General features: G+C 36.7%; 1 protein-coding gene and 2 pseudogenes across 2 annotated transcripts; 1 reads left to right on the forward strand and 2 right to left on the reverse strand.

Annotated features, from left to right (window-relative positions):
* Nucleotides 1–150: 150 nt before the first annotated feature.
* LOC120156587 lies at nucleotides 151–3,159 on the reverse strand (annotated as a pseudogene).
* A 14,375-nt stretch (nucleotides 3,160–17,534) lies between these two features.
* LOC120156597 lies at nucleotides 17,535–19,180 on the forward strand. 2 transcript variants are annotated; one of them, XM_039167907.1, is made up of 4 exons: nucleotides 17,541–17,779; nucleotides 17,885–18,199; nucleotides 18,359–18,418; nucleotides 18,563–19,180. In XM_039167907.1, exons 1-4 carry the CDS (start codon nucleotides 17,675–17,677, stop codon nucleotides 18,701–18,703), a joined length of 621 nt encoding a protein of 206 aa, XP_039023838.1. In that variant the 5' UTR covers nucleotides 17,541–17,674; the 3' UTR covers nucleotides 18,704–19,180. The 2 variants fall into 2 exon arrangements, with proteins under 2 accessions (XP_039023830.1, XP_039023838.1); XM_039167899.1 differs by having other exon boundaries at nucleotides 17,535–17,779; nucleotides 18,359–19,180.
* Nucleotides 19,181–23,422: 4,242 nt separating this feature from the next.
* Nucleotides 23,423–26,488, reverse strand: LOC120156613 (annotated as a pseudogene).
* Nucleotides 26,489–26,988: the final 500 nt, after the last annotated feature.

The following is a 26,988-nucleotide window of genomic DNA, read 5'->3' on the forward strand; positions in this document are numbered from 1 at the left end:
CTTTTACATACTTATATAGGGTTTTACAAACAATATAACCACTCTCAACTACCCTTAACAACTAACAGTTATAACAAAAAAACGCTAACTGCTTCTTTGTTCAACACTTTACATGATGCTTAAACATGATTTAATACAACATATATATAACAAACAAAAATGGATAAAAAGAAATCCATCTTCTCACAAGGAATTACTCTCCGTGGGAACACCAAAAGAAACAAGACATGTTACAGTACCATACTTTTGTATCCTTTCCTATTGGTTTCATCATCTCTAATCATCAATTTCGGTTGAAGATATCATTCATGGTGGAATTTGCAAGGTGTTTCCGAATGTCCATCATCGGGTTTTCGGTTTTAAGAGCCTCCCCCGGGAACTATGCTTCCGAATCTTCGGATATCATGGTGGTTTCAACAAATGATGGATTAAGAAACTTGGCCATAAACGCCCATGTCTTGTACACATCTTCAAAGTTGGTCAGGAAACCAAGTGATGCAGTGATGATTTTTACTCGAAAATATAAGTTTTTGCCATCTCGGTAACCATTAGACATCGGTTGATGCAGTGCCCAGTCTTCATGCCCGTGTTCGGAATATCGTTGCTTTGCATTGCCGATGACTCGTACGTGACTGAGTATACCAATGCCTAGAGAAATGCCACTCTTTTCAGCTAACTGCTGAACTACTTCTGGTTCAATTAGTCTTCCTCCTTTGATGTCTCGTACATTAAAGGCTACCGCTGCACCTCGTTCGTATTTGATCTTTGGGCCGTATATTTGCACAAGATGCAGTCCCTTACTTTGATCGGAACTCGGTAGCCGGAGTTGAAGCAGTGAAGTTACAAGCCAATTGATCAGGTAACGCAATCTAAGGGTTGTTTTGTTGAGTCCCAACATGTCTATATGATCAAGATGTTGGCAAATTATCTCTGGTTCCTTTCGTCTGTACTCTTGTTCATCATCATAGTCTTCTTCGGTACCGGATTCATCATCAACCAAGGCTGCCAAAGACACTCCTCCGGTCTCCAACTGGCTTTGATTTTCATTGCTGCGGTGATCTTCCATCCTAAAAGATACTTTGCGACGTGTGCTTGTACTTGCCTCTGGATCTTCCTCTTCCAAACTGAAGAACCTTCCGTTGTCGAACCTACTCTCTTCCCTCCTCCCGAGCAGTCTGAACTCGCCCTCTGTATCTCTCCTAACAGCACTTTCGGAGGCCAGAGTGTTATCGAGCACACCGTCTTCGATATCAGATTCTTCTTGAATCTCCCCAAAGCACCGCAAACCATCATACTTTTCATCATCTCCTGAAGCAGGATCCATGTGAACAGGTTGTTGTTCATGAATATCCTTAAACCGGTTCAGCTCATGTGATGCTGGCAACACGGCTGCGTCGAAAGACAACCAAGGATCTCCATGCAATCCTATGTTTGATGTCAATTTTGGAGACAGCCCCTTACTGTTTCTGATCTTCCTAGAGAGCCATGATGGTGGCAAGGTTGTTTCAGGTTTCAGTTGGCCTGAATCATCAGAGCCGAATGGACTCTGACCGAGATCGATCCAGTACGAATTGTCCGATGATTCATCCTCACTGAAAATCGGACTTCTCATGAGATCACCCACAGAAAAATTCTCTGCTTCCTCGAAAATGGTGCTCACTCCATCACGGTCCGAACTATTACAACGATCCATCTCAATCTCGAAAACATTCCCGACCTGCTTGGAAGTCAAAACACCAGAAAAAGCAGGCATATGTGATCCACTGTTTTTCTCTGGCAATGATTCCTCATCATGTTTAGCAGTTTGGTCTTCAAGGTCGGCTAAAACATCAAGCCAATCCATGGAGTCACTCAGGTACTGGGGATATATAGGAATGATCTTCACCATTCCAGACCCAGTATGTCCACTTTGGTTTCTCAGGCTTGTCATCACAGATTTCTTGATTAAAAGACATCCAAAACCAGTCGGATCACATCCAAACAACCTATAAAACGATGTAATAATAAAATCCGGCCGAAACAAAGACAAGCCAAGTGAATCCATATCCTTGGGACCTAATGATCCGGCATCAAGCAAAACATGCCAATTGTTTCGTTGTGCAAGCGACATCCACTGGTACGAATACTTAGCCCCCGAAACTCTAGACTGAACCGGAAACACGAAAAGACCATTTGAATGGTCTTTCTTCCTTTTTTTCTTGTTCGAGATCTGCTTTCTCAGTTCTTTAGAACAGAGTTTCAAGGAAGGCCATTTAAACCAAGCATTGTAAACCTTAGAACCTCTCTCTTTAGCACATTGGGCCATCCAAATCACGGACTGGCTCTCGTGATCGAACATGGTCAAAAGCTTTTTATTCGATCCGAAAGGGTAAGCTTCAGCGAGTAATTTAAAGGCCGAGCCTCTACTTACAGTGAAAACAAGGCCATACTCATTTGCAGGGATGTTTAAGTGATCCAAATCCTAGTCTTTATATCATGTTCTACGGTGCCAGTCTCAGGGCCTCCAAAAGAGCATGATTGCTCAAATTTGCAGTTATTTCAGACAAAGTAAATGATGATGAATCCCAATAATGTTGAGTTTGATTCAAAGAGAATAGCCCAAAACCGCAGTAATCAAGGCATACCTTAGCTGTAGGTTCAGATAAATGTCCATACTCTTCGACTCTCAGATGATCGATGGTCTCGGTCGCTTGAAACTTGGGGTACACGGCAAGGAACTTAGAAAAGGCATCATGAAGGTCTGGAATGGAGTATTGGTCGCAAAAGGTCCGGTCTGCCACAATGGAAGCGGCATTCAAGAAGTCGTTTTGGGCACGAAGCTTGGCCAGTGATGACCTTGATCGTCCTCCGTTGTTGCTTCCTTCTTGGTTAAAAGATGTGGAGTCGATATCGTGTGATTTAGCTAGTGACCCGTCTTCGGATGCTTCTTCGAGAGCTTCCTTGAGTTTGGTTTCCTGCAATTGGCGAAGCACAGAAGGCTTTCTCTTCACTTCTTTCGAACCAGAACCATTTCTCCTCTTGGATTTCCTGTCAGCCATTAGAGCTGCACAGTGGGATATAGGTTTCCATAGTGAAAAATGCATGAATGTCTGCCTCTTTTCACTCACAGCGTGTCGAAATCGTGCCAGAGCTCAACGGGGAACCAGAGTTTTTGCATGTTCAGTTCAAAGAAGCCTAGGAACAAAAGCAAAAAAGAGAAAAGTTTCAAACGGGAGCGGAAAGCAAAAGTTGCGTATGTTTTGTTTCATGAATCAAGCTTTAGGACTTTTACTTTATTGCCTAAAACATTCAAAATAACACCAAAACAAAGATTGTTAAACTAAGAGTACTAACAACTTTTATGGTGTCAAAGAAGAAATCGATGGTCATTAAGAAAAAAGAAAAAGAATACAAAGGCCAAGCCTTTCAATTCCCGCGTTAATTAGAGCTGGTTAATACCAACATTCTTGCAGTGAATGCTCGGTGCCTTTCTCCTTCGTCCACCACCTCACCATTCTCAGTGTACTATTTTGCCCCTCGCCCCGTCAATCCAGCTCTGCAGGGATGACCATAGAGTTAGATGAGGGAGCGAATGGGACGGTGAAAATCTTAATTTTTTTATATAGTTTAGATATTTTTTATTAAAAATATGTTTTCATCCACTAAAATTTTATAAACTCACATCATACGTCTATTCATGCAGTTCTGTCTCATTGATGAGTTCACTTTCTCTTTCTCTTTGGACACGTATAATCACTTTATATATATATATATATATATATATATATATATATATATATATATTTAGACACATAAATTTTGTAAAGTCCATAAAAATTATAAATTATTAGTTAATTAATAGTTTCTAGCTACATTAAAATGAAACCAATATGTTTAAGAAGAGAATAAACGATTACTAAATTAAATATTAAAAATCCTTTTTATGATATGCTTAAATAATAATCTTACCGCGCGTTACATTTCGTTGTAGCCACATCAACTAAATTAAAACCTCCGAATTTATAATATTTTTTTAATCAGATTAATTATTTAGTTTTATTTTTTATTGATAAATGGGGTGTTTGATAGGTTATGTATTATTTTTTATAGAAGATATGTTATGTATTTATCTTGATATAATTATTAAAAAGAATATGATATAATAAAATTCATTAAGTGTTAAAAAAATTGTTTTCTAGAAGTTATGAGTTTAATAATCGAGTTTATAAGGTGTATGTATGTTGTTAATAGATTAATAAAGTTTTAAATAAATAGTATATTATTACTTCGTACTATTAAAAAATATATACTATAATAACAATGTTGAAGTTTATTTGTTAGGTTAACTTCTTTTAGTAAGTGTGTATGAATCAAATTTAGGCAGAAGTCATGGCATTTCCAATCACAGAATTTGCTAGAAAAGAAAAGATGAGAGATATGGAGGGAGTGGAGCAAAGTTAGAACTTGACAACGGAAACTTGTGGTGACCAACAAACACCAAATGAGAAACTTTTGCGGTGCCTATCAAATTCCCCTCTAACAATTAACGGTTTGTTTCACTTTCTTGTAATAATAATGATAAAAACATCCTCGTCCTTCAATTTTTCTAAAACGATTCTTCTTTATGAGCAGCCTTGGTTCACTCCAAGGCACCTAAAATGACCGCCATGAAAACACTACCATTCCTTCGGGAGACCTCGGGCTACTTCCTAACGCTTCTCCTTATTGCTTCTCTCCTTCCTTTGTGTTCGTCTTTGTTTTCGTTTTCCAGTCATGCCCGTTCCGATTCTGAGGACGCGCTCATCACTCGGCGCCAGCTCTTACATCTTCGCGAAACTGATGATTTGACGGATGATTATGAATCGCATGTGAAGCTTAATTTCACGTTCGAGAATTCCGGGCTTAGACGTGCCTACATTGCATTTCAAGCATGGAAGAGTGTCATGTTGGTTTTTTTGGCAAAGTCCCACATTGGTTTTTTTGGCAAAGTCCCACATTGGTTGTGTATAAGGAGGAGGGGAAATTCTTTTGCTATAAATAAAGTCATCCTCCTCCTTAGTTAAGTATCCCACAAATATAAGCATTATTCACTATTAAAGGCTATTTGTACTTTTTCTCTCTTTGTAATATTTTCTCTACTAGTAAAAAATTATTTTAGTAGTGTTCGAGGAGGTAGGCATAATTTTGGCCTAACATCGTTAAATTTTGGTGTTTTCTTTATGTTTATTTAATAGCTATTGTCGGGTATAGTTGTTGTTAATTATTGTCCTATTAAAATTACTTGTCTTGGTAGTTATGTCTAAGGAAAGTGGGTTTTAAGAGGGACCATTGTGACCCCTCCTCTTTCCTGGGAATCTATCTTGGTGTGATTTTTAGTACAATCGTTTTCACAATAGTCACCTAGATAATAGTTTTCAAGGTGAATTTGTTATTATTGGTGGAAATTAATCCGAATTCCACAACAATTGGTATCAGTGCTCTTGGTTTATTTTAGTATGCTCTGTGGTTGCGGCTTAGGCTGATCTTCCACATCAGAAAAAATTTCCTTGGGATAATTGACATTCCGCATTGACAGCTATTAAATAGAATTTGTAGCAGAAATGACAGATGCAACAAAAACATCCACATCGTCGTCAACAGCTGTGACAAATGTTAGATTTGCAGTAGAGATTTTTTATGGCACCGGTCATTTCGGCATATGGCAAAGTGAGGTTCTAGATGCCCTATTTCAGCAGGGTCTAGACATTGCTATTAAAGGAGAGAAACCAGATGATGTTGAGGAGAAAGAATGGAAGAGGATCAATAGATTGACATGTGGTACTATTCGATCGTGTCTTTGTAGAGAGCAGAAGTATGCATTTTCTAAGGAAACTTCTGTAAGTAAATTGTGGAAGGCGTTGAAGGAGAATTTTTTTAAAGAAAAGCGGTCAGAACAAGCTCTACATGAAAAAGAGATTGTTCCGCTTCAACTATGTACCAGGTACCACTATGAATGATCACATTACTAGCTTTAATCAGCTGGTGATTGATCTGATGAATATGGACGTGACTTTTGAAGACGAAGATCTGGCTTTGATGTTGATGGGATCACTTCCTGATGAGTTTGAGTATCTTGAAACTACTCTACTTCATGGGAAAGTTGATGTGTCTCTTAGTGAAGTAACTGCTGCCTTGTATAGTTATGAATTGAGAAAGAAAGACAAACAAGAAAACACAAGTATCAAAGCAGAAGCTCTTGTTGTTAGAGGCCGTTCGAAGAGTCAGAATAAAGGAAGGAGAGGGAGATCGAAGTCAAAGTCCAGATTGAGCAAAGATGAATGTGCCTTTTGTCGAGAAAAAGGGCACTGGAAGAAAGAATGTCCCAGGCTAAAGAACAAAGGCAAACCTGAAAGGGGAAAGGCTGTCTCAGAATCAAATGTGGTCGAGTATGATGATGCAAATTCAGATTTCGCATTCTCTGCTACGCCATCAACCAACTATTCCAGTTCATGGCTGTTAGATTCAACTTGTAGCCACCATATGACCCCCAATAGAAAATGGTTCTTTGATTTTAAAGAACTAAAAGGTAGAATTGTCTACACAACAAATAATTCCCCTCTTAACACGCTTGGGATTGGTTCAATTCGCTTGAGGAATCGGGATGGATCAATCAGAACCTTAACATGTGTCCATTATATACCAGATTTAATGAGAAATCTCATCTCTGTGGGAACCTTAGAGTCAAAAGGTTTAAAAGTGAGGGAAAAAGATGGGATTATGAGGATTATCTCTGGTGCACTGGTGATAATGAAGGGAATCCAGAAAAGAAACAATATGTATTACTTTCTGGGTAGTACAATTGTTAGGACGGCAGCAGTGGCAGCTTCTACTGATGAAAAGGAGCCAGAAGCAACCAGGTTATGGCATATGCACTTGGGGCATGCTGGTGAAAAATCCTTGAAATTGCTGATAGATCAAGGATTATTGAAGAGTGCTTAGGCTTGCAAATTAGCTATTTGTGAGCATTGCATCAAAGGGAAGAAGACGAGGGTCAAATTTGGAATAGCAATCCATGATACTAAAGGTATTTTGGATTATGTTCATTCAGATGTATGGGGGCCTTCCAAGACAACTTCATTGGGAGGAACACACTATAATGTCACCTTTGTTGATGATTTTTCCTGGAGAGTTTGGTGTATACAATGAAGACAAAGAATGAGGTGCTATGATTTTTCCTTAAATGGAAAAAGATGGTGGAGACTCAAACAGGCAGAAAAATCAGACGTCTCCGTACAGACAATGGTGGAGAGTACAAAAATGATCCATTTCTAAAAGTCTGTGAAGAAGAAGGTATTATCAGACACTTCACTGTCAGATCTACACCACAAAAAAATGGGGTGGCAGAGTGAATGAACCGGACATTAGTGGAGAAGGTTCGGTGTATGTTGTCTAATGCTGGGTTAGGTAAAGAATTTTGGGTTGAGGCTTTGGTCTATGCTTGTCATCTTGTCAACCGCTTACCATCGACTGCTATTGGTGGTAAAACACCATTAGAGAAATGGTTTGGAGAACCTGCTACAGATTATGATTCCTTATATGTGTTTGGTTCCACTGCATACTACTATGTTAAGGAGTCAAAGCTGGATCCAAGAGCAAAGAAGGCGATCTTTATGGGGATCACCTCTGGTGTGAAAGGCTATCGTCTTTGGTGTCCAGAAACAAAGAAAATAATCTTCAGCATGGATGTTACCTTTGATGAATCTACCATGCTGAGAAAGGTAACTTCAGAAAAATTGGAGCAGACAGATGGAACTCCCAAACATGTGGAGTTTGAAGGAAGCAGAATTGACCCAGCTAGTAAAGAAATTGATGTTGACTCTCCCATGGTAGAAGAAGAGTTAGATGAAGAAGAGGTTCAGACCCAAGAACCTCCACAACAACATGAATCAATTGCACTCAGAAATGGAAAGAGGACCATTAGACAACCTACTCGTTATGCTGATATGGTCTCTTTTGCATCACCAATTGTAATTGATGACGTTCCTGCCACTTTTAATGAAGCAGACCAAAGTTCAGAACATAAAAAGTGGAGGATCGCCATGAATGAAGAAATGCAATCTGTTGAGTTAATCGATCGACAGAATTAGCCAAGAGGGGGGTGAATTGGCAATTAAAAATTCGGTGGAAGCTTTTGCAGAAAATTGAAAAGATTTGCACAGCGATTTAGAGTGGTTCGACTTTCTCAATCAAAGTCTACGTCCACTACCTTAGCTATCCATACTAAGGATTTTCCAACAAATTCACTAATTTGTTCTTTCTTTTGAGGCCAAAGAGATAACCTTACAATACCCTCAAGAATATACCCCAATTCTTGAGAACACTCTTTTCCCAAAGAGAATATTACAAATTTGCAAACTTACAAGGAAAACCTCACAAGGTAAGATGTTTGCACAATTCTAGAACAAGAAAAGAACACTCAAAGATAATTACAAATGAGCACAAATGGTGTTCTTGAAAGCAAAATGAATATTGAAATGAAAATTGGCTTGATTTGCACAAACTTGGTGTTTGATGCTTTCTCTCTTGTTTCTCTATGATTTCTTGTTGATCAAATGGTGTTCATCATTTAATGCTTCTTTAATATTCTTAGGCTCTATGCATGAGATAAATGCAACATAATTACAAATATTTCTAAGAGAAGATCGAGTTGTTACCCCTTTTGATGGATCACCTATAATTTCATCATCCTTGACATAGTTGTACTCTCTTGGATAAGATACTTTCCTTTCTTCAATGGTTGGATTCTCAAGAGGATCATGAGTTTCCTCATTTTTCGTTTCTTCCTTTGATGATGGTTCTCCAACTTCATGTCTAACGTCATTTGTATTTATAACACCTACATCATCATTCACACAAGAATCCTTCCTCGGAAGGGGATTATCATCGAAAACAACATGTATAGACTCTTCTACAACTAAAGTTTTTTTATTAAATACACGATAGGCTTTAGAATTTAAGGAATAACCCAGAAAAATTCCTTCATCACTTTTAGCATCAAATTTGCCAAGGTTTTCTTTACCGTTGTTTAAAACAAAACATTTACATCCAAAAGGATGAAAATAACTAATGTTAGGCTTTTTATTTTTGAAAATTTCATATGGAGTTTTCTTTAAAATTGGCCTAATCATTACTCGATTTACAACATAACAAGCGGTATTTGTGACTTCCGCCCAAAAATATTTTGGCAAATTATTTCACAAAGCATGGTTCTAGCCATTTCTTCTAAAGTTCGATTTTTCCTCTCAACAACTCCATTTTGTTGAGGGGTTCTAGGTGCTGAAAAATTATGACTAATACCATTAGAATTACAAAATTCAATAAATCCAAGATTTTCAAATTCAGTGCCATGATCACTCCTAACACTAGTTATAGAGTAACCCTTTTCATTTTGGATTATTTTTGAAAATGTGATGAACTGTTCTAATGCTTCATCTTTAGTACTTAAAAATAGAACCCAAGTATATCTAGAATAATCATCTACCAAGACAAATGCATATTGTTTTCCACCCAAGCTAGTAGTCCTAGTTGGCCCAAAAAGATCTACATGGATCAATTGTAATACTCTACTAGTTGATACGTCATTAATGGATTTAAAAGAAACACGCTTTTGTTTTCCTTTAGCACAAGCATCACAGATTTTATCATTATCAAATTTAAGCTTAGGCAACCCTCGAACTAAATCACCTTGAATTAGCCGTTGCAAAACACTCATACTAGCATGTCCTAGTCTCCTATGCCATAACCAACTATCATGTTCATCTTTAGCAACTAGGCATAAATTAGTCATATCAAAAGAATCTAAATGCACCATGTAAATGTTCCCTATTCTATGACCAACAAGCATAATCCGATTACATGCAATGTCAATGACTTTACAACCATTAATTTCAAATAAGACATTGAATCCTTTATCGCATAATTGACTAATACTCAATAGATTATGCTTTAATCCATTCACATATAAAACATTCTTAATTTGTATGGAAGATGTATTACCTATTGTACCAATACCTTCAATGTGACCTTTTGAATTGTCTCCAAAAGTCACTTCTCCTCCATTTTTGGCGTTAAGCTCAATGAACCGGCTTTTGTCTCCGGTCATATGTCTTGAGCATCCACTATCAAGGTACCATGAATTTGAATTTGTTTCCCGTGCCTTGTAGCAATGCTCCTTTCCCTACAAACATAGATTAACTTTTGATTTTTGGTACCCAAATTCTTTTGGGTCCATATTCATTAGTTTCCAAAATCCTAGTCCCCTTAGGTATCCATTTGTGTAGGATATTTTTATTTTTAGTAATAATGAGTTCTTTAGGAACCCACATACTTCTAACGATTTTTCCATTAGAGGTTCTTTGGGGACCTCTATGATTGTAGTTTCTAAAACTTTTTCTAACAAAGTTGGATTTTGAATTTCCACCTTTTTCAAAATGTTTGTTCCAACTTTATCAAAAGAAGTTTTAAGATCATCAATTTTCTTTTGATGATCATCATTGATCTTTGAAAGTAAATTTTGCAAATCTAAATTTTTCTTTTCAAACTCTTCTAGTTTGATTTGCAAGTCTTTGATTTTACTTTCAAGATCGTTGTTGGTTTTGGATATGAGTTTGTTTTCATTTTTCAATTTTGAAATATCGTTTTTATATTTTAAAAATAATTTCTCATAATCCGAAGCCAACCCATTATATTCCTCTAATAACTCATCATAGGATAAATCATCAAAATCGGATGAGTTAGAGGTTACCTTATAATCTTCCCCAAATTCCATCAAGCACAAGTTAGCTACTTCTTGTTCCTCTTCATCGGAACTTTCTTCATCGCTCCATGTAGCCACATGAGCCTTGTGCTTATTCTTTGATTGACCCTTTTTCTTCAATTGTGGGCAATCATATTTAACATGCCCTGACTTTTTGCATTCGTAGCAAATGGTTGGGTCCTTCTCTTTCGGTTCATTTTTGAGGCCTTCATTTCGTTTGAATTTTCTTCCTCGATAAGGTCTCATTATTTTTCTGAACCGTTTGGCAAACAATGCCATTTCCTCATCATCGTTATCGTTATTCGAATCACTCTCATCTTTTGTGGATTTGAGAGCAACTCCAATGTTTTTCTTCTTCTCCTTCTCCTTTGGTGTCTCGTCAATTTTGTCGAGGTCCACCTCATCTTCGAGCATCATTTCATGAGTGAGGAGTGACTCAATTAGCTCTTCAAGAGTTAAGGACGTTAAGTCCTTAGACTCGATGATTGCCGTCTTCTTTGATTGCCACGATTTTGGGAGGGAGTAGACTAACTTCCTTATAAGCTTTTCATTTAAAATGATCTCTCCATATGATTTGAGACCATTGACAATCGTTGAAAATCTATTCGTCATAGCTTTGATATCTTCATTTGGTTTCATCCTGAAATTTTCATAGCTATGCGTTAGAATACTAATTTTAGATTTCTTTACCTCATCGGTACCTTCATGAGTGACTTGAAGTTTGTCCCATATTTATTTGGCGGTTGTACACGATGAAACTCTTCCGTATTCATCTGGTCCAAGAGCACAAAAAATGATATGGATGGCTTTGGAGTTGAGCTGGAACATTCTTGTCTCTCCTTCACTCCACAACCTTGGATGAGTGAGAGGTTTGATGTATCCTTCTTCTACAGCATTCTATGCTCCCATGTCACTTGCTTGAATGAAGTACATCATTCTATTCTTCCAATAGGCATAGTTAGCTCCATTGAAGAAAGGAGGCTTGTTGACGGGCATCGAATCGAGACCGGAGTCGAAGTTTGAAGCGGAGGCCATTGATGACTTTGATAATCGATATAACTCTTCCCGAATCGACTCAAGAGGCGATTAAACCTTCAAATGAGTTAGGCTCTGATGCCAATTGTTGAGTTAATCGATCGACGGAATTAGCCAAGAGGGGGGTGAATTGGCAATTAAAAATTCGGTGGATGCTTTTGTAGAAAATTGAAAAGATTTGCACAGCGATTTAGAGTGGTTCGACTTTCTCAATCAAAGTCTACGTCCACTACCTTAGCTATCCACACTAAGGATTTTCCAACAAATTCACTAATTTGTTCTTTCTTTTGAGGCCAAAGAGATAACCTTACAATACCCTCAAGAATATACCCCAATTCTTGAGAACACTCTTTTCCCAAAGAGAAGATTACAAATTTGCAAACTTACAAGGAAAACCTCACAAGGTAAGATGTTTGCACAATTCTAGAACAAGAAAAGAACACTCAAAGATAATTACAAATGAGCACAAATGGTGTTCTTGAAAGCAAAATGAATATTGAAAGGAAAATTGGCTTGATTTGCACAAACTTGGTATTTGATGCTTTCTCTCTTGTTTCTCTATGATTTCTTGTTGATCAAGGGCTTCAGAACTTGTTTAAATACACCTTGAATCACTTCTGAACGTTGGGGATAATTAATGAAGATAATATAGCCGTTTTAGTGTGAAAACAATTAATAAAACAGCTTGGAGCGTGGGGGAATCGGTTCCCCCTCATAGGGAATCGGTTCCCTAAGTGTAAAATTCAAATATTTCGACCGTTGAACAGGGGGGAATCGGTACCCCCTATGGGGGAATCGATTCCCTCCGAGCATTTTGGAAATCTTGGAGCCAAACCATTCAGGGGGAATCGGTACCCCCTTGGGGGGGAATCGGTTCCCTCTAAGCAATCTGGAATTTTTTACTTTGAAATGGTTCGAAATACTTTGAAAGATTATTTTGAAATTGTTTTAAGATTAAAACTTAATTTTACACTTAAGTAAGGATTAAAAATGATTTTTGAAATATTTTGAGTAATGTTTTGATATTCGAATAATTATATCGAATATACTTAGAAAATCATTTTGGAAAATCTTAAAATTCATTTAACTTAATTTGTTATATCGAAATATCAAAATGTTTTCAACATTCAAAAGAATTAGACGTGGAAACTAGCTAGTCTTCCGAAGAGAAAGAAGGCAATTGGGTGCAAGTGGGTATATGCAAAAAAGATGGATTTCCTGACAAGAATAACATCCGCTATAAAGCAAGATTGGTGGCTAAAGGCTATGCTCAAACGGAGGGAGTTGATTATAATGAAGTATTTTCTCCAGTTGTAAAACATTCCTCCATCATAATTTTCTTGGCTTTGGTAGCACAGTTGGATTTGGAACTAGTTCAGATGGATGTAAAAACTGCATTTTTTCATGGAGACTTGGATGAGGAAATCTACATGACTCAGCCATATGGATTCAAAGTTGCTGAAAAAGAAGAGATGGTGTGCAAATTAGAAAAATCGTTGTACGGATTGAAGCAATCTCCAAGGCAGTGGTACAAGCAATTTGACAAGTTTATGATAGGGCGTAAATATGATCATTGTGTGTATTTACACAAGCTACAAGACGGATTATATATATATATCTTATTCTTTATGTTGATGATATGCTGATAGCTTCCAAGAGTCAGACAGAAATTGCGAAACTAAAGACTCAATTGAACAAGGAGTTTGAGATAAAGGATCTTGGTGAAGCGAAGAAGATTCTAGGCATGGAGATATCAAGGGATAAGAAATTGGGGAGGCTTTGTTTGTCTCAGAAAGAATATCTGAGGAAGGTACTAAAACGTTTTGGCATGAATAAGAAGTCAAAACCAGTTAGTACACCTCTTGCTCCTCATTTCAAGCTCGGTGCATCCATGTCACCTAAGGATGATGCAGAACGGGAATACATGTCAAAGGTTATGTATGCAAGTGTTGTTGGTAGCTTGATGAATGCAATGGTGTGTACGAGACCCGATATTTTAGAGGCAGTTGGGGTTGTGAGCAGGTATATGCATGATCTTGGAAAGGATTATTGGCAAGCTGTGAAATGGATTCTGCGGTATATTCTGAACACCGTAGGTGTTGGTTTGGTCTTTCAGCAGGACAAACAAGATGGTCATTGTGTAGTGGGTATTGTGATTCAGACTATGCAGGTGATTTGGATAAGCGTCGATCAACTACTGGTTATGTGTTTACATTTGCAAAGGCACCAGTCAGTTGGAAGTCCACCTTACAGTCAACAGTGACTTTGTCCACTACAGAGGCAGAGTATATGACAGTTACAGAGGCTGTGAAGGAGGTAATTTGGCTTCAAGGGTTGCTTGGTGAATTGGGAATGGAACAGAAGCACATCAAAGTACATTGTGATAGTCAGAGTGCTATTCATTTAGCAAAGAACCAGGTTTACCATGCAAGGACGAAGCACATCGATGTTCGATATCACTTTGTACGAGAGATTCTAGAAGAATGTGGAGTCATAATCCAGAAGATTTAGACCACTGAGAATACTGTTGATATGTTGACAAAAGTGATAACTGCGGTCAAGTTTAAACATTGTTTAGACTTGGTCAATATTGTTACAAATTGAAAGAAGAATTTGCAGACACTCTGAAGATTGAATTTTTGAGAGATGTGTGTGGAATTTTCCAAGGTGGAGATTTGTTGGTTTTTTTGGCAAAGTCCCACATTGGTTGTTATTATTGGTGAAAATTAACCCGAATTCCACAACATGCCATATATTCGGACCCTTTCAACACCACGATGAATTGGGATGGTCCTAAGGTTTGTGATTACGAAGGGGTTTCTGTGCACCATCCCTCATTGATCCCAAGTTGACAGTCATTGCCGGTGTCGATCTTAACCATGCTGACATTGCCGGATATCTGCCTGTCGAGTTAGGCCTATTGACTGATTTGGCTCTGTTGCATATAAACTCTAACCGATTTTTTGGGATCATTCCCAAAACTTTCTCCAAGCTTACACTTCTTCATGAATTGGATGTTATCAACAATCGTTTCGTTGGTCCTTTCCCCAAAGTTGTTATATCAATACCCTCCCTTAAGTACCTTGATTTAAGGTGCAATAACTTTGAAGGCAAATTGCCTTCAGAGTTGTTCAAAAAGGACTTGGACGCATTGTTCTTGAACAACAATCGGTCCGTATCGAACATCCCGGAGACGTTCGGCTCGTCTCCCACCTCCATTATCGTCGTCGCCAACAATAGGCTTTCCGGTTGTATTCCGAACAGCATCGGCAAGATACAGAACATGTTGAACGAGATAGTGTTCTAAAACAACAATCTAACGGGCTGCTTGCTAATGGAGATTAGGAATCTTGGAAACGTAACGGTTTTGGACATCGCTTCCAACACTTTCGAAGGTGTTTTGGCCAAGACATTTAAAGGGCTAGGCAAAATTGAAGAACTTGATGTTACAAATAACATGTTGACGGGTTTCGTGTCGGACGAAGTCTGCCGGTTATCGAGCTTAAAGAAATTTGCTTTCTCTTACAACTATTTCAATGGCGAGGTTGAATCTTGCCTATAATTGAAGAGGAAGGACATTGTCGTCGACGATGTTAGGAATTGTTTACCTGATAGGCCTAAGCAGAAGCCGGCTAAAGAATGTCAACAGGTGGTAAGCCGACCAGTCGAATGCGGTAGGTCAAAATGCGGTGGCGGTCAAGCACTACTGAAGCCGCAACCACCTAAACCTAAACTGCCTCCTACGCCTAAACCAACGGATGATGATGACCCTTATGACCAATCACCTATTAAGAGGCAGCAGCCTCCACTTCCACCAAAACAATCAACGCCACCAGTTGTTAAACCTCCCATCCACTCCCCTCCTCCGCCAGTCAGTTCTCCTCCACCTCCAGTTCGTTCACCACCACCTCCAGTTCAGTCACCACCACCACTAGTCTACTCTCCTCCACTACCTAAACCACCTCCTCCTGCCCCACGAAAAGAGGTCGTTCTACCACCTAATATCAGATTCAAATACTCATCACCACCTCCACCAAAGTTCCCAGGATACTAAGGGGAACGTATTGAGTTTTCAGCACTTTTTTGTAGTTTTACAATTTTACAACATAAACACAGTGTTATTTAGTTTATAGCCAAAAAGAGAACGTTTATACTTCTCTCCCTGCAATATGCATATTTGCAAATATGAAAATTTAGAAAGTTATGAATATTGGCAATTGTATTGTCTCTTCAAGTTTTCTATTTTTATTTTTATCAGCAGAAACTGAGGATATAGTTAGGTAGGAAACATATTAATTTAATTTTGTTTTATGTGAAATGATAATTAAATTTAGTTAATTCATTAACTTTAGATATCAAATCCAATCACAGTTTGAAACCTGCTTTTATTGTTATTTTTCATTTAATCTGAACATTTGAATTGATGTTTCATCATATATTAAAAATATATTCATATATTTCATTTTATAATTAAAATGAACCGGCTATTAGATTGATATACAATTAAAATACGATAATCCTTTATAGTTCTTAGAGGTGATAATTGCATCGAGATTGAGTCGAGTTATTCAGATCATGTTATTTAAGTTTAGATTTTAGATTATGTATAATTTAAGTTTGATTCATATCAAAAAAAAAAATTGAAATTAATTTAAATTTAATTCGGATAAATTCATAAAACAATAAACAAAATTCATAGATCAACCAAGGGTAAACTACACGCTTAGTTACTTATGTTTGGGTAAGTTTTTATTTTCCCCAATGAAGTTTCAAAAGTTACAAATCGATCACTAGCGTTATCGATTAGTCACAAAATGATCCTTAACGATTAATAGGCGTGACGGAAAATACAATTGACGCGTTAACTGCTGACGTGGATGGGGTTGATTGGGTTGAAAGCCACGCTGGAGACCAACATCTTCCCCTTGAAATAAGAACCCAATCCCTAAACTAAAATTAGGGTTGCCTTGGAGTTGGATGTCTTCGACTAGATCCAACTCCATGTTACTTATGTTGGTTTAGTCTTTTGTTACCACCGATTAGAAAATAAGCAACAAAAAATAAGTAAAAGGAAAACTAGAAATCAACAAAAAGAAGACAGTAGACATGAATTTTCTCCAAATCAACATTAATCACAAACCGACACAAAAAATTCCCAATCCAATTAACCCCAAATTTGCTTATTCGACATTATTATTATTATTTCAATAAAAATCTACTAAAAAAAATAGATTCACTACACTGCAAAGCAAAATGAAGCAATCTAAATTCTAAACTACAAACCTTCATTTTTTCCCCTTACTAAGCCAACATTTTGCAGCTAAATCGCTAATATACAAAAAATATATAAGAATTCAATTGAAATTGATGAGTTTTTCAATGACTTGCACGTCGTTTTATTTGTTATGGTTACTGGAAATAGCTTGCTGATATTTTTCTAATTAACGTTTTGTTTAAGAGATATTTTTCTAATTAAGGTTATTTGAGGATTATTTTTTCAATAAATGAGTTTTAAATAAAAAGGCATGCGTAATTTACCCAAAAACCTCAAAATTTTCAAAAAGAAAAGAAAAGAAAGAAACTATTAAAAAAAACTACGGAATACTGTCCATTTCCGACCACCCGTTAAACTGGAGTACGTGACCATTAAAGCAGCGCCAACTTAGTACTGCGAGTCGGGCCTAAAGCCCAAATGGTCATTTCACTTTTTCACCCCAACTTAGTACGTGACCATGAAACATGATGCGGAAACGTAGTTCAAAGCGAACGAGTTCAGCGAGTGAGTGAATCAGTGACTCATCGTCTACAATACGGTCCACACTAAACTAAATCCCGTTAACGCAGAACCACCGGCAACCCCCTCCTATGACGAGCCGCCGTGTCCTTTCGTTTCTGTTTTTCTTCCTGTTCTCTCAGATCTTAGCCTTCGCTTCCAATCCTCCCCAATCAAACTATCCCCAAATCCTACAGGTAGACAACAAACATTCAAATTAATAATAAATTTCCCTAATTATCATTCCTCCAAAAAGAAAAGTTCCCTAATTCTCATTAAATTTCTTGTTTGTTTGGGATCAGGATGTAATTGAGAAGATTGCTTTGAAGCAGAAATGGGAGGCGGAAGGGCTTAATTTTACAAAATTTGAATTGAGCAAGGTTAGGTTTGGGACTGGCAAAAGATACGAGTTTCGGATCAGATTTGGAAAAACTCATTTGCTCTTCAAATTTCCCGACGAAGTTTCTTCTTTGAACAAGCTCACCGAACGAAGTAGCGACGATTTCCTTGATTTTGTCAACGAAATTAATTCCTCGGCCGTACTAGATCCCTTTACAATTGAAGGTCCCTTCGAATTGTTCCTCTCGCGCGCTCACCAATCTTCACTCCTCTTCCCGGTATGCTTCCCTTTTGATATCCTCATTAATTATAAGAAAGTGTTAACTTTTTACTTGGTTCATGTTTAGGATTTAGCGTTTGCTTAATTATTGTCTCGTTTGTAGTACATATTAATCATCAATTAGTAGTAGTCTGAAACTTGGGTATTTGGTCATCAGCTGAACAATTCACATACTGATCTGAAACGAGTCCTTGTCGGTGAAGGCGTCACTTTACAAGTAAGTGGAGCTCACGAGATTTCTATTTTCCAAACGCTTAATTTTGGCTTACCGGCGAATGAAAATGATGTCAAGGAGAAGAAAAGGGGATATTGGCCCTACCGGCATTCGTTTGTACACCATTACTCCCCGTTCGTGTTCTAGGGTCGGTATCTCTTGTTGCCTACCAAACTCGGAACCCTGATGCCCGCATTGATACTCATTTCCCATCCAAGGATACTATTGAGCTGCTTCCTGAGAAGTGTTATGACACCCGCGATTACACGAAACAACCTTGCCTTATAGATTCTATAAGTTCGAGGATCGCCAGGTTACAAAAAGTACTCAGGACATTCCTAGGTGATAAAAATAATCAGAAGGGGGTTTTTGGTTCTCTTAAGGTGAAAACTAAGGCATCACCTATTATTCATTTCCTGTTAGAGCTGGAAAAAAGCATTGGAAAGAATGAGAGTGTTCGTGGTATGTTAGCTGAATGGAGGACGAAGCCCACTGTCGAGCGACTATGGTTTGATATAATGGCTAGAGTCGAAGGAGAAAAACTGAAGCCCCTTACGATCAAGAAGGTCCGATCTTTTGTTAGTGTAGATACTGTCTCATGGAGTAATTTGTTGTCGAACATTTCTTTTACAAAGTTCCCATCTATTCTAGTCCCTCAAGAAGCCTTGACATTGGATATCAAATGGTAGTTGAAAACCATGTAAGATGCTTTTGTTTCTGATGAGATTTACCGGTCAATGCTATACGTGATTGTCTCCGTGTTTATTCCTCAGTTGATTAGTGTAACATATGCATTACTGTTATGCATAACAAATCTTTGAATTGCTTGTAAATAAAATTTACCAGAAAAACGATGATTGATGAAAGAACTTACACTCGTTTAAATTAGTTTCAGCTCCTTTAGAATAACAGCAATGGTATGATCTCTTTTTCCTTGTAATATAGGGAGACCATGCTTATGTTTCTCATCCTGTTATAGTTCCGAGATTTTTCTCCTGCTCCTTCCCCCAGTTATCTTGTTTCGGTTTTCTCAAAATAGTATGACTTGTGTTCGTTAGAAACTGATGCATTTCAGAAACCATTCTCCGACTCATGAAACCTAGCAAATGTTGGTTGGTCTAGAACCGCTGTAAAAGGTGATTCGAACTTATTACATACTAGTTATGATCAGATTAGTGTTCATCCAAGTTTGCATGCTTCGAACTTTCCTTTGAAACGGCGATCGTATTGGGAATCGAAGCAGATTTCTTGTCGTCCTTAGGAATGACCAAATAATATAGGACAGGAATTTGCGGTGACTTGGTGAACCGTGTAGACGAGTGTTAAGGTACTTCTTGAATGTTTCCGGTTGTATGAATCCAACGGACCTGTAGGTGTTGTTCGGTTCCGTTCAATCGAGTCGAACTTTGGCAACCAGTGGCGGATGTATGTGGCTCTTTAGGGGAGTCATTACACACCCATTATTTTTAAAAAATATATTAAATTCAGTTTAATTTGATAATGAGAATATAAAAAAAATAAGAAAATTTGTATATCTAATTTTTTAGTATAAAGATTTTGGACCTTATCTTTTTAATTTTTAAATCCAATTTCTAAATCCGTCATTGTTGGCAACCCTGCTAATACGAAACTATCAGACAACCCAAATGCAGCATGTTCTTGTGTTTAATAAATTATAAAAACCTATCGAGTCAGATAAATTGATCGGCTCGATTATAAATTTTAATAACCGATTAACGTGATCGTTTTAGCCAATGTTATAACCAATTAAACTAATCAATCTGTCGACTTAACTGAGTTAGGCAATTCGATCTGTCGATTTAACCTAGTTAGGCAATTCAATCTCCACGATACATGTCTCATTCACGTCCCTGGTTCCGACTTTCATAAGACAGTTGTGTCTTGTAATGGAAGTGGCATTTGTTTTGCCACGTCATTGATGGGACTTCTAGAGCCGCCTTATTAGTATTAAGGGTAAACTATATATATGACCATTTAACTATTAGTCATTTTCACTTTGATCATCAGTTTTTTATTTTTGTCAATCAGATCACTTAACTATTTGAGTGTTACAATCAAACCACCATTGTTAACATTTAAATGAAAGGTTGACGTGGCTGTTAAAAATATCAGTATAATTACATATTTAATCTTTAATTTTTATACATTTTATTAAATTGGTACTCATTTTAATTTAAGGTTAACTATATTATTGACCACTCAACTATTTAGCTATTTTACTTTTACCATAGATCTTTCAATTTTGTCAATCAGACCGCTTAAATATTAAATTTTATCAACCAAACCATTTGTTGTTAATAATTGACAGAAACTCTGACATGACAGTTAACAAAATTGGCACAATTCCACATTTAGTCCTCAATAGTTATATGTTATATCAATTTGATCCTAAATTAAATTAAATTTATTTTCCAACAAATCCGATGGTGACACGTGTCAATTATTTCGACTCCTCTCGCTTGTATGATTTCTCTTCATTACCAATTTTCCAATTGGATGGTGACATGTGTTGCCAATGGATTGGGTGGAAATAAAATAAAATAATTAAATTAAAAATACTTTCCATTCATATTGTGACACGTGTCAAGCTCTGATTAAAGGATTAGATTAAATTAAATCAAAATTAGGATCAAATTGATCTTATGAATGAGTTTGAGGACTAAATATATAAGTATGTCAATTTAGTTAAATACCACTTCAATACATCCGTTAATTATTAACGGCAAATGGCTTGACTGATAAAATTTAATAGTTAAGTGGATTGATTGACAAAATTAAAAGATTAATGATAAAAGTAAAAGTGTTAAAAAGTTGAGTAGTCAATGGTATAATTTACCCTTTAATTTAATTACATTATTTTAATTCTCTAATCACGTGTGTAAAAGGGCTAAAAGGCTAAATAGTTAAGGATTAAAATAATTGAATTAAATTAAAATGGAGACAAACCGATAAAATGTGTAAATATTAAAGATTAAATGTGTAATCATATTAATATTTTTAATATTCACGTCAATTTATCTGTTAAATGTTAACGATTTATGACTTGATTGCAATACTTAAATAATTAAATGATTTGATTGATAAAAATTAAAAGACTTATTGTCAAAGTGAAAATAGACAATAGTTAAGTGGTGAAAAGTGGTTTTAACTCGCTATCTTGTTTTGTAAGGGTAGTTTGACTTGGCCCATTTTGACTAGGTCTTGGATCTAGGGTTTTCTCTTCCCTTAGTCTGGGTTGTAGGGCTAAACTCTAATTAAAAAAATGGTTATCTCTTGTTCTCATATGTAATGGGATAAGGGGAGGTAAGATAGTAAGTTGCCCTAACACCAGGTTGAGAACAGCTTCCGTAGAAGATCTCCAAATTATGAAATGTTTTCCGTGAGACTCGATCTCACGACCTCAAAGTTAAGAACCTTGTGCTCTACCAGTTAGTAGCTCAGTTGGAGTCTAAACCAGTTTAACTTGGATATACATATATTCACTGGATCTGATTTGAATAAAGATTTTAAAAATAAAGATTTTAACTTAAATCTTCTTAACAGTAATAATCTAAGATATAATTTTTATTTTTATTAATTTAAGTACAAGATAATATCATATGTTTATATTTTTTATATTTTTGATGTTGAACTAAAAAAATTAAAAAAAAATAAGAATAATTATTTTATTATTAAGGTGATTTTACTCGTATAAATTTAAAATAGAATTTAAATGGTTTAAATGATAATAAAAAAGTGGACGTCAGAATTGATAAACCAGTATGGAGCAATGTGAAGTGTGAACGCAGCCCCACTGGGTGAGAAGAGACCGATCCAAAAGACACAGACAAATGAAAGCCACTGACCAAACTCCAAGGCCATGACTTCACCTTTGTCTCTCTCTTTTTAGGTGTTTATCTTATTGTTCTTTTGTACGATCCACGCGTTTTCTATCCCTTCACTCGTTTTCTCCCCCAAATAAATAAAATAAAATGATTCCTTGCTTGTTTGGCTCTCACTCCTACTTCAGAAAATTAATAAAAAAAAAGCCTACAAAGAAAACGATGGCCGAAAATAAGACGAGATATTGAGATTGATTTGGTTAAAATTTGATAAATATTTGATTTGAATAGATTTGACTCGAATTTTTAACGAGTCGAAATGAATTATTTGATACTCGACTCGAAAAGCTCGTGAGCAGTTCGAAAATATAATATATTAAAATTTTATTTTTTGAAAAAAATAAATTATTAATAATATTAACATCTAGTGTGTTATTTTTTTAAATACAATATAAGATTTTTCGTGTATTTAAAGTTTAGATTCGAGTTTAAGTTTGAGGTTTTAATTAAGTTTAAGATTTGTTTTTCCTTTTTCAAGCCTTTTCGGGTTTTTACGCGCTTCAGTTCATGATTTCGAATTCAAGTCGAACTTAAAAATTTTAAACTCACGAATATTTGAGTCGAATTAATCTCCATTTCAGAGTTTAACTCGGTTCATTTACGGCCTTAATTGATCTAACTTCCAACTATCCTTTTATGAATAACTAAATTATGATATTTTCAAATGTGTCCGATTGTAATCATTATCTGGTATACATATGAAATTCCAAGTCATAGAAATAAAAAAAATCCAAATTATATTCTACTTTTACTGTTACTTTTGAAAAATTATTAAATAAAAAGATAAAGAAATTTACATATTTATTTAAAAAAACATTATTAAAATTTTAAACTCCCCACGTGAGGAAGATAAAGGTATTGGAATTGAATTGGAATCCCAATCTTATTATTGCCAACAATTATGGTCAGAATTGGTGACTGATTTCTCCATTGATTTATTGAATCAAGAAGCCATCAAATTGTGCTTCCAACCCGCCTATCCCTATGTTCTAATTCCTTCTTTTCTTTGGGGTCTGTCACTTGACTGATAAAAAAAACACAATATACCTTCAATCGGAAAGGAAAAGGAAAAGGAAAAGGAAATGAGAATGGAAAATTTTCTTTCTAGAAAAGAAGCAAGCCTTTTCATTTCCGGGGTTTAATACAAAAATTGCATTTCTTTCAAAATGATTATGTACATTGAGGTTGACAGATACGTGCACTGTTTTTTCACCCATTGAGCCAGTCCAGACTGTACCATTTTTCTGCAACTTGAACATGTAGGTCCGGCACTGCCTTTTCAAGAACTCTCCACTGATCGAAAGCTTCTTCATCGCATACAACTCGCCGCAGTGACTTCAAGTTCGATAAAACGGCCGGTGTCGGTAGACTCATGATCTGTAAACAGTCCCTCATGTCTATCTTTTCCAAGCTTGTTAACTTACCTATTTCCCTGGGTAGACATTTCAAGTTAACGCATTGAGAGATATCGAGGTATTTTAACCCGACTAACTCACCGATACCGGGAGGGAGCGTCTTGAGTTCCGGACAAGCGTATAGCCTAAGTATCTGTAGTTTCTTCAGCATACCTAAATCAGCAGGCAATTCACGTAACCGGTGGCAGTTGGTTATGTTCATACTTTGTAGTGAATTCACCTTACAAATGCTCAATGGTAGCTTAATCAGATCATCACAATAATCGATTACCAGCTCTGATAAACGAGGGAAGATCTGGGGCAGGTCAAGCACCGATGGATCGAGGCTGTTACTAATTTTGCATAGAACCATGGATAGTTTCTGCAAGCTCCTCAATGGAACAGTGGCGTTGGATAATTGAGGAACAGTCACTTTTTCAAGCCATAGACTCCGCAAATTTGCCAGATTATTAAAAACAGAAAAATTCTGGAGCGTTGCTTCGGTTGTACCGTGGTTTATAATGATCAGTGCCCTGAGTTTGGGCATATTATCTATGAAAGGAGGCAAGAAGTATTCGTCTGCAGAAAAATTCAGGATGAGTACTTCGGCCTTAGGGAACTCCATGCGGAACCAATCCATTTCCCTCATTACTCCTGTTCATTGATGAAATTCGAACTTAATGAGCAATGACAGTGAAACAACAATTGTACCCCTAAAGAAATACTAATATTGGAATCCCAGAACAAGTGATCATAATACCTGTATGAACTGAAACAATCTTAGCATTGAATGGCTGATCTGTGTTTTTTCCCATTCTCTTGGAAGATCGGTATCTCTTCTAGGCATAAGTAGCCGCTTCCGATCGTTTACATCTCCCTGATTGCTTAGATGAATAGCAAGGTCTCAATACATCATGCTGAGTAACACAGATTTCATAGTAACTGCAGAACGCATCTCCAGCCCTGCAGAATACAATCCCGAAAACAAAAAAATTTAGCATTCCAAGACTTCAAGTAACTAAAGCCACTCGAACTAAGTAACATATCTCAAGTCTCAAGTAACTAAAGCCACTAGAACTAAGTAACATACCGAGCATCTTTGACCAGAGTGAGTAGGTTCTTATCAGAAAGCTCCATAAGAATGGCAAAAGCTTCTTCTTCGTCAATGTTGTGGATTTCAACCCACATATTTACAAGAACATCAAGGGGGATTTTCTTATCTTCAGGAAATGATCCCAAATCCAAGAAACATTCCTTAACCTTCTTCTTCAAGCACTCGACACCAATTGCCATTCGATCGAGCAATTTGTTTTCATGAGACTCGCAGATCGGTTCTCCTCGTGATAACCTTTTCCTTGCATTTATCCAGTACATTTCAGGTTGGTCTTGCAAGGAAGCTCCAATCACTTTAAGTGCCAATGGAAGTCCTTACATTCATTAACAATCTATCAAATCCAAAATTTGACAAACATCAGCAAAGATAAAAGCCGGCTTAACTATATCAACTACTAATCCTTCAAATTTAATATTAGCTAATTACCTGTTTGACCAAAGTTGCATTGCCGGTAGGAGGAATCGACTTCCGTCCGAACGAAGAGTGACAAAACAGGGACATAGATTCATCTTCCCTCAACAACTCAACTTTATAAACTTCATTAACAACACTTTTTGGGAACTTACATCTTGAAACTACCAGGGTTTTATACGTCGGGACCTTGAAAATAAGTTTTTCGAGTACAGGTAACGACCAGACATCATCCAAAACAACCAGAGTCTGCGGTCCAATTCCCCACTCGAACTGTGACCTCCCTTGTGGGACAAAATTGTTATTAGTACTCATAGCCTCGTTTCCTGTAATGAATCCCCAGATATTTGCCCTTAATTGTTCCAGATCCGGTGATTGTGATACAGTTAGATACAAGATTCTGTTGTTGAAATAACCTTTTAAAAAAACAGAACCTGTTAGTTTTTAGATTCATAATAGGCCATTAATAAAAGAAGAAGAAGAGAACATGTTGGATCACTTACTTCGAACTTGATTATCTCTACGAATTTCATTAGCTAAAGTTGTTTTCCCCGATCCTCCAATGCCCCAAATTCCAACAACGCTTAAATCATCTCTTTCAATCAACATCTTCTTCACCTTATTTTTCCCTAATTCCAAACCAATTCCACCAAAAATTCCCAAATTAGAATCCTCTTCAACTTCGATTCCCTGTCGACCAGTTGTTCCCGGTTCAGCGTTCATCGAATCAAGCCGATCCTCCACCCAGTTGAACCGCTCCTCCAACCGGTTGAACCGCTCCATAGTTTCGATCCTCATGTGGTTCACGTCGGCTAAGAAGTGAGCCTGCATCGGGCCGCTAATGAACCCTTCTACGTGTTTCTCTAACTTCTCCATCTTCCTCACCAGCTGGAGGTTCTTGTAGAAGTTCCATCGGCGGGAACCGAGGACTGTGCGGGCCAATTCGAGGCCACCACTTAAGGTCTCGGAGAAATGATTTAGTTGAGATTGACGGAAAGCGGGGCGTTCGATGCTGGAGCACTTGAGCTCTTCGATCACGGGAAGGAGTTCTTGGATGCTTCTGATTAGATTTTCCGCACTAGATTTGCAGAAAACGGATTTGCGTGTGATCTCGTTTAACTGCCCGAGAAGTTCCTTGACGATATCTCCGGCGAATAGTTCGTTAAACGACATCGTCGGTTCGTTGGTATAATCGGCGAGCAGCTTTTTCCTTGGTGAGTGAGTAAATGAGTTAAAGATCCTAAATGGTTAGCGTAAACTAAACAAAAAGAAGAAAAATAAACAAACTGCCTCAAAAAGATAAAGACAACCATCAAAATATTTTATGCATAAAATATAGGGTAAATTATATGTTTTGTACCTAAATTATTAGTTTTGGTCTATTTTAGTACATTGACTTTCATTTTCTTTAAAATCATACTTAAAGTTTAGTTTTATTTCATTTTAGTACCCGTTAAAAGTTTAATGTTAAATATTGAAAAACTGAAAGTTTAGGTACTAAGATATGCCAAAACTGATAATTTATGTACTAAATATATTAAGTTTTTAACGGTAGGATACTAAGATGAAACAAAAACTAAACATTACATATGATTTTTAAAAAAGTAAAAAAATTAAATACCAAAACAAACTAAAACTAATAGATTATATATTAAATAGCGGAATTTACCCTAAGATATATCTATAGTCCTCGATCTATTATTTTTATTTATTTTAATCATCAAAATAATATTTTATAAAAATATTAACATC

This window comes from Hibiscus syriacus, unplaced genomic scaffold (genome assembly GCF_006381635.1).
Source record: "Hibiscus syriacus cultivar Baekdansim isolate YM2019G1 unplaced genomic scaffold, ASM638163v2 tig00002840_pilon, whole genome shotgun sequence".
Lineage (NCBI taxonomy): Eukaryota > Viridiplantae > Streptophyta > Magnoliopsida > Malvales > Malvaceae > Hibiscus > Hibiscus syriacus.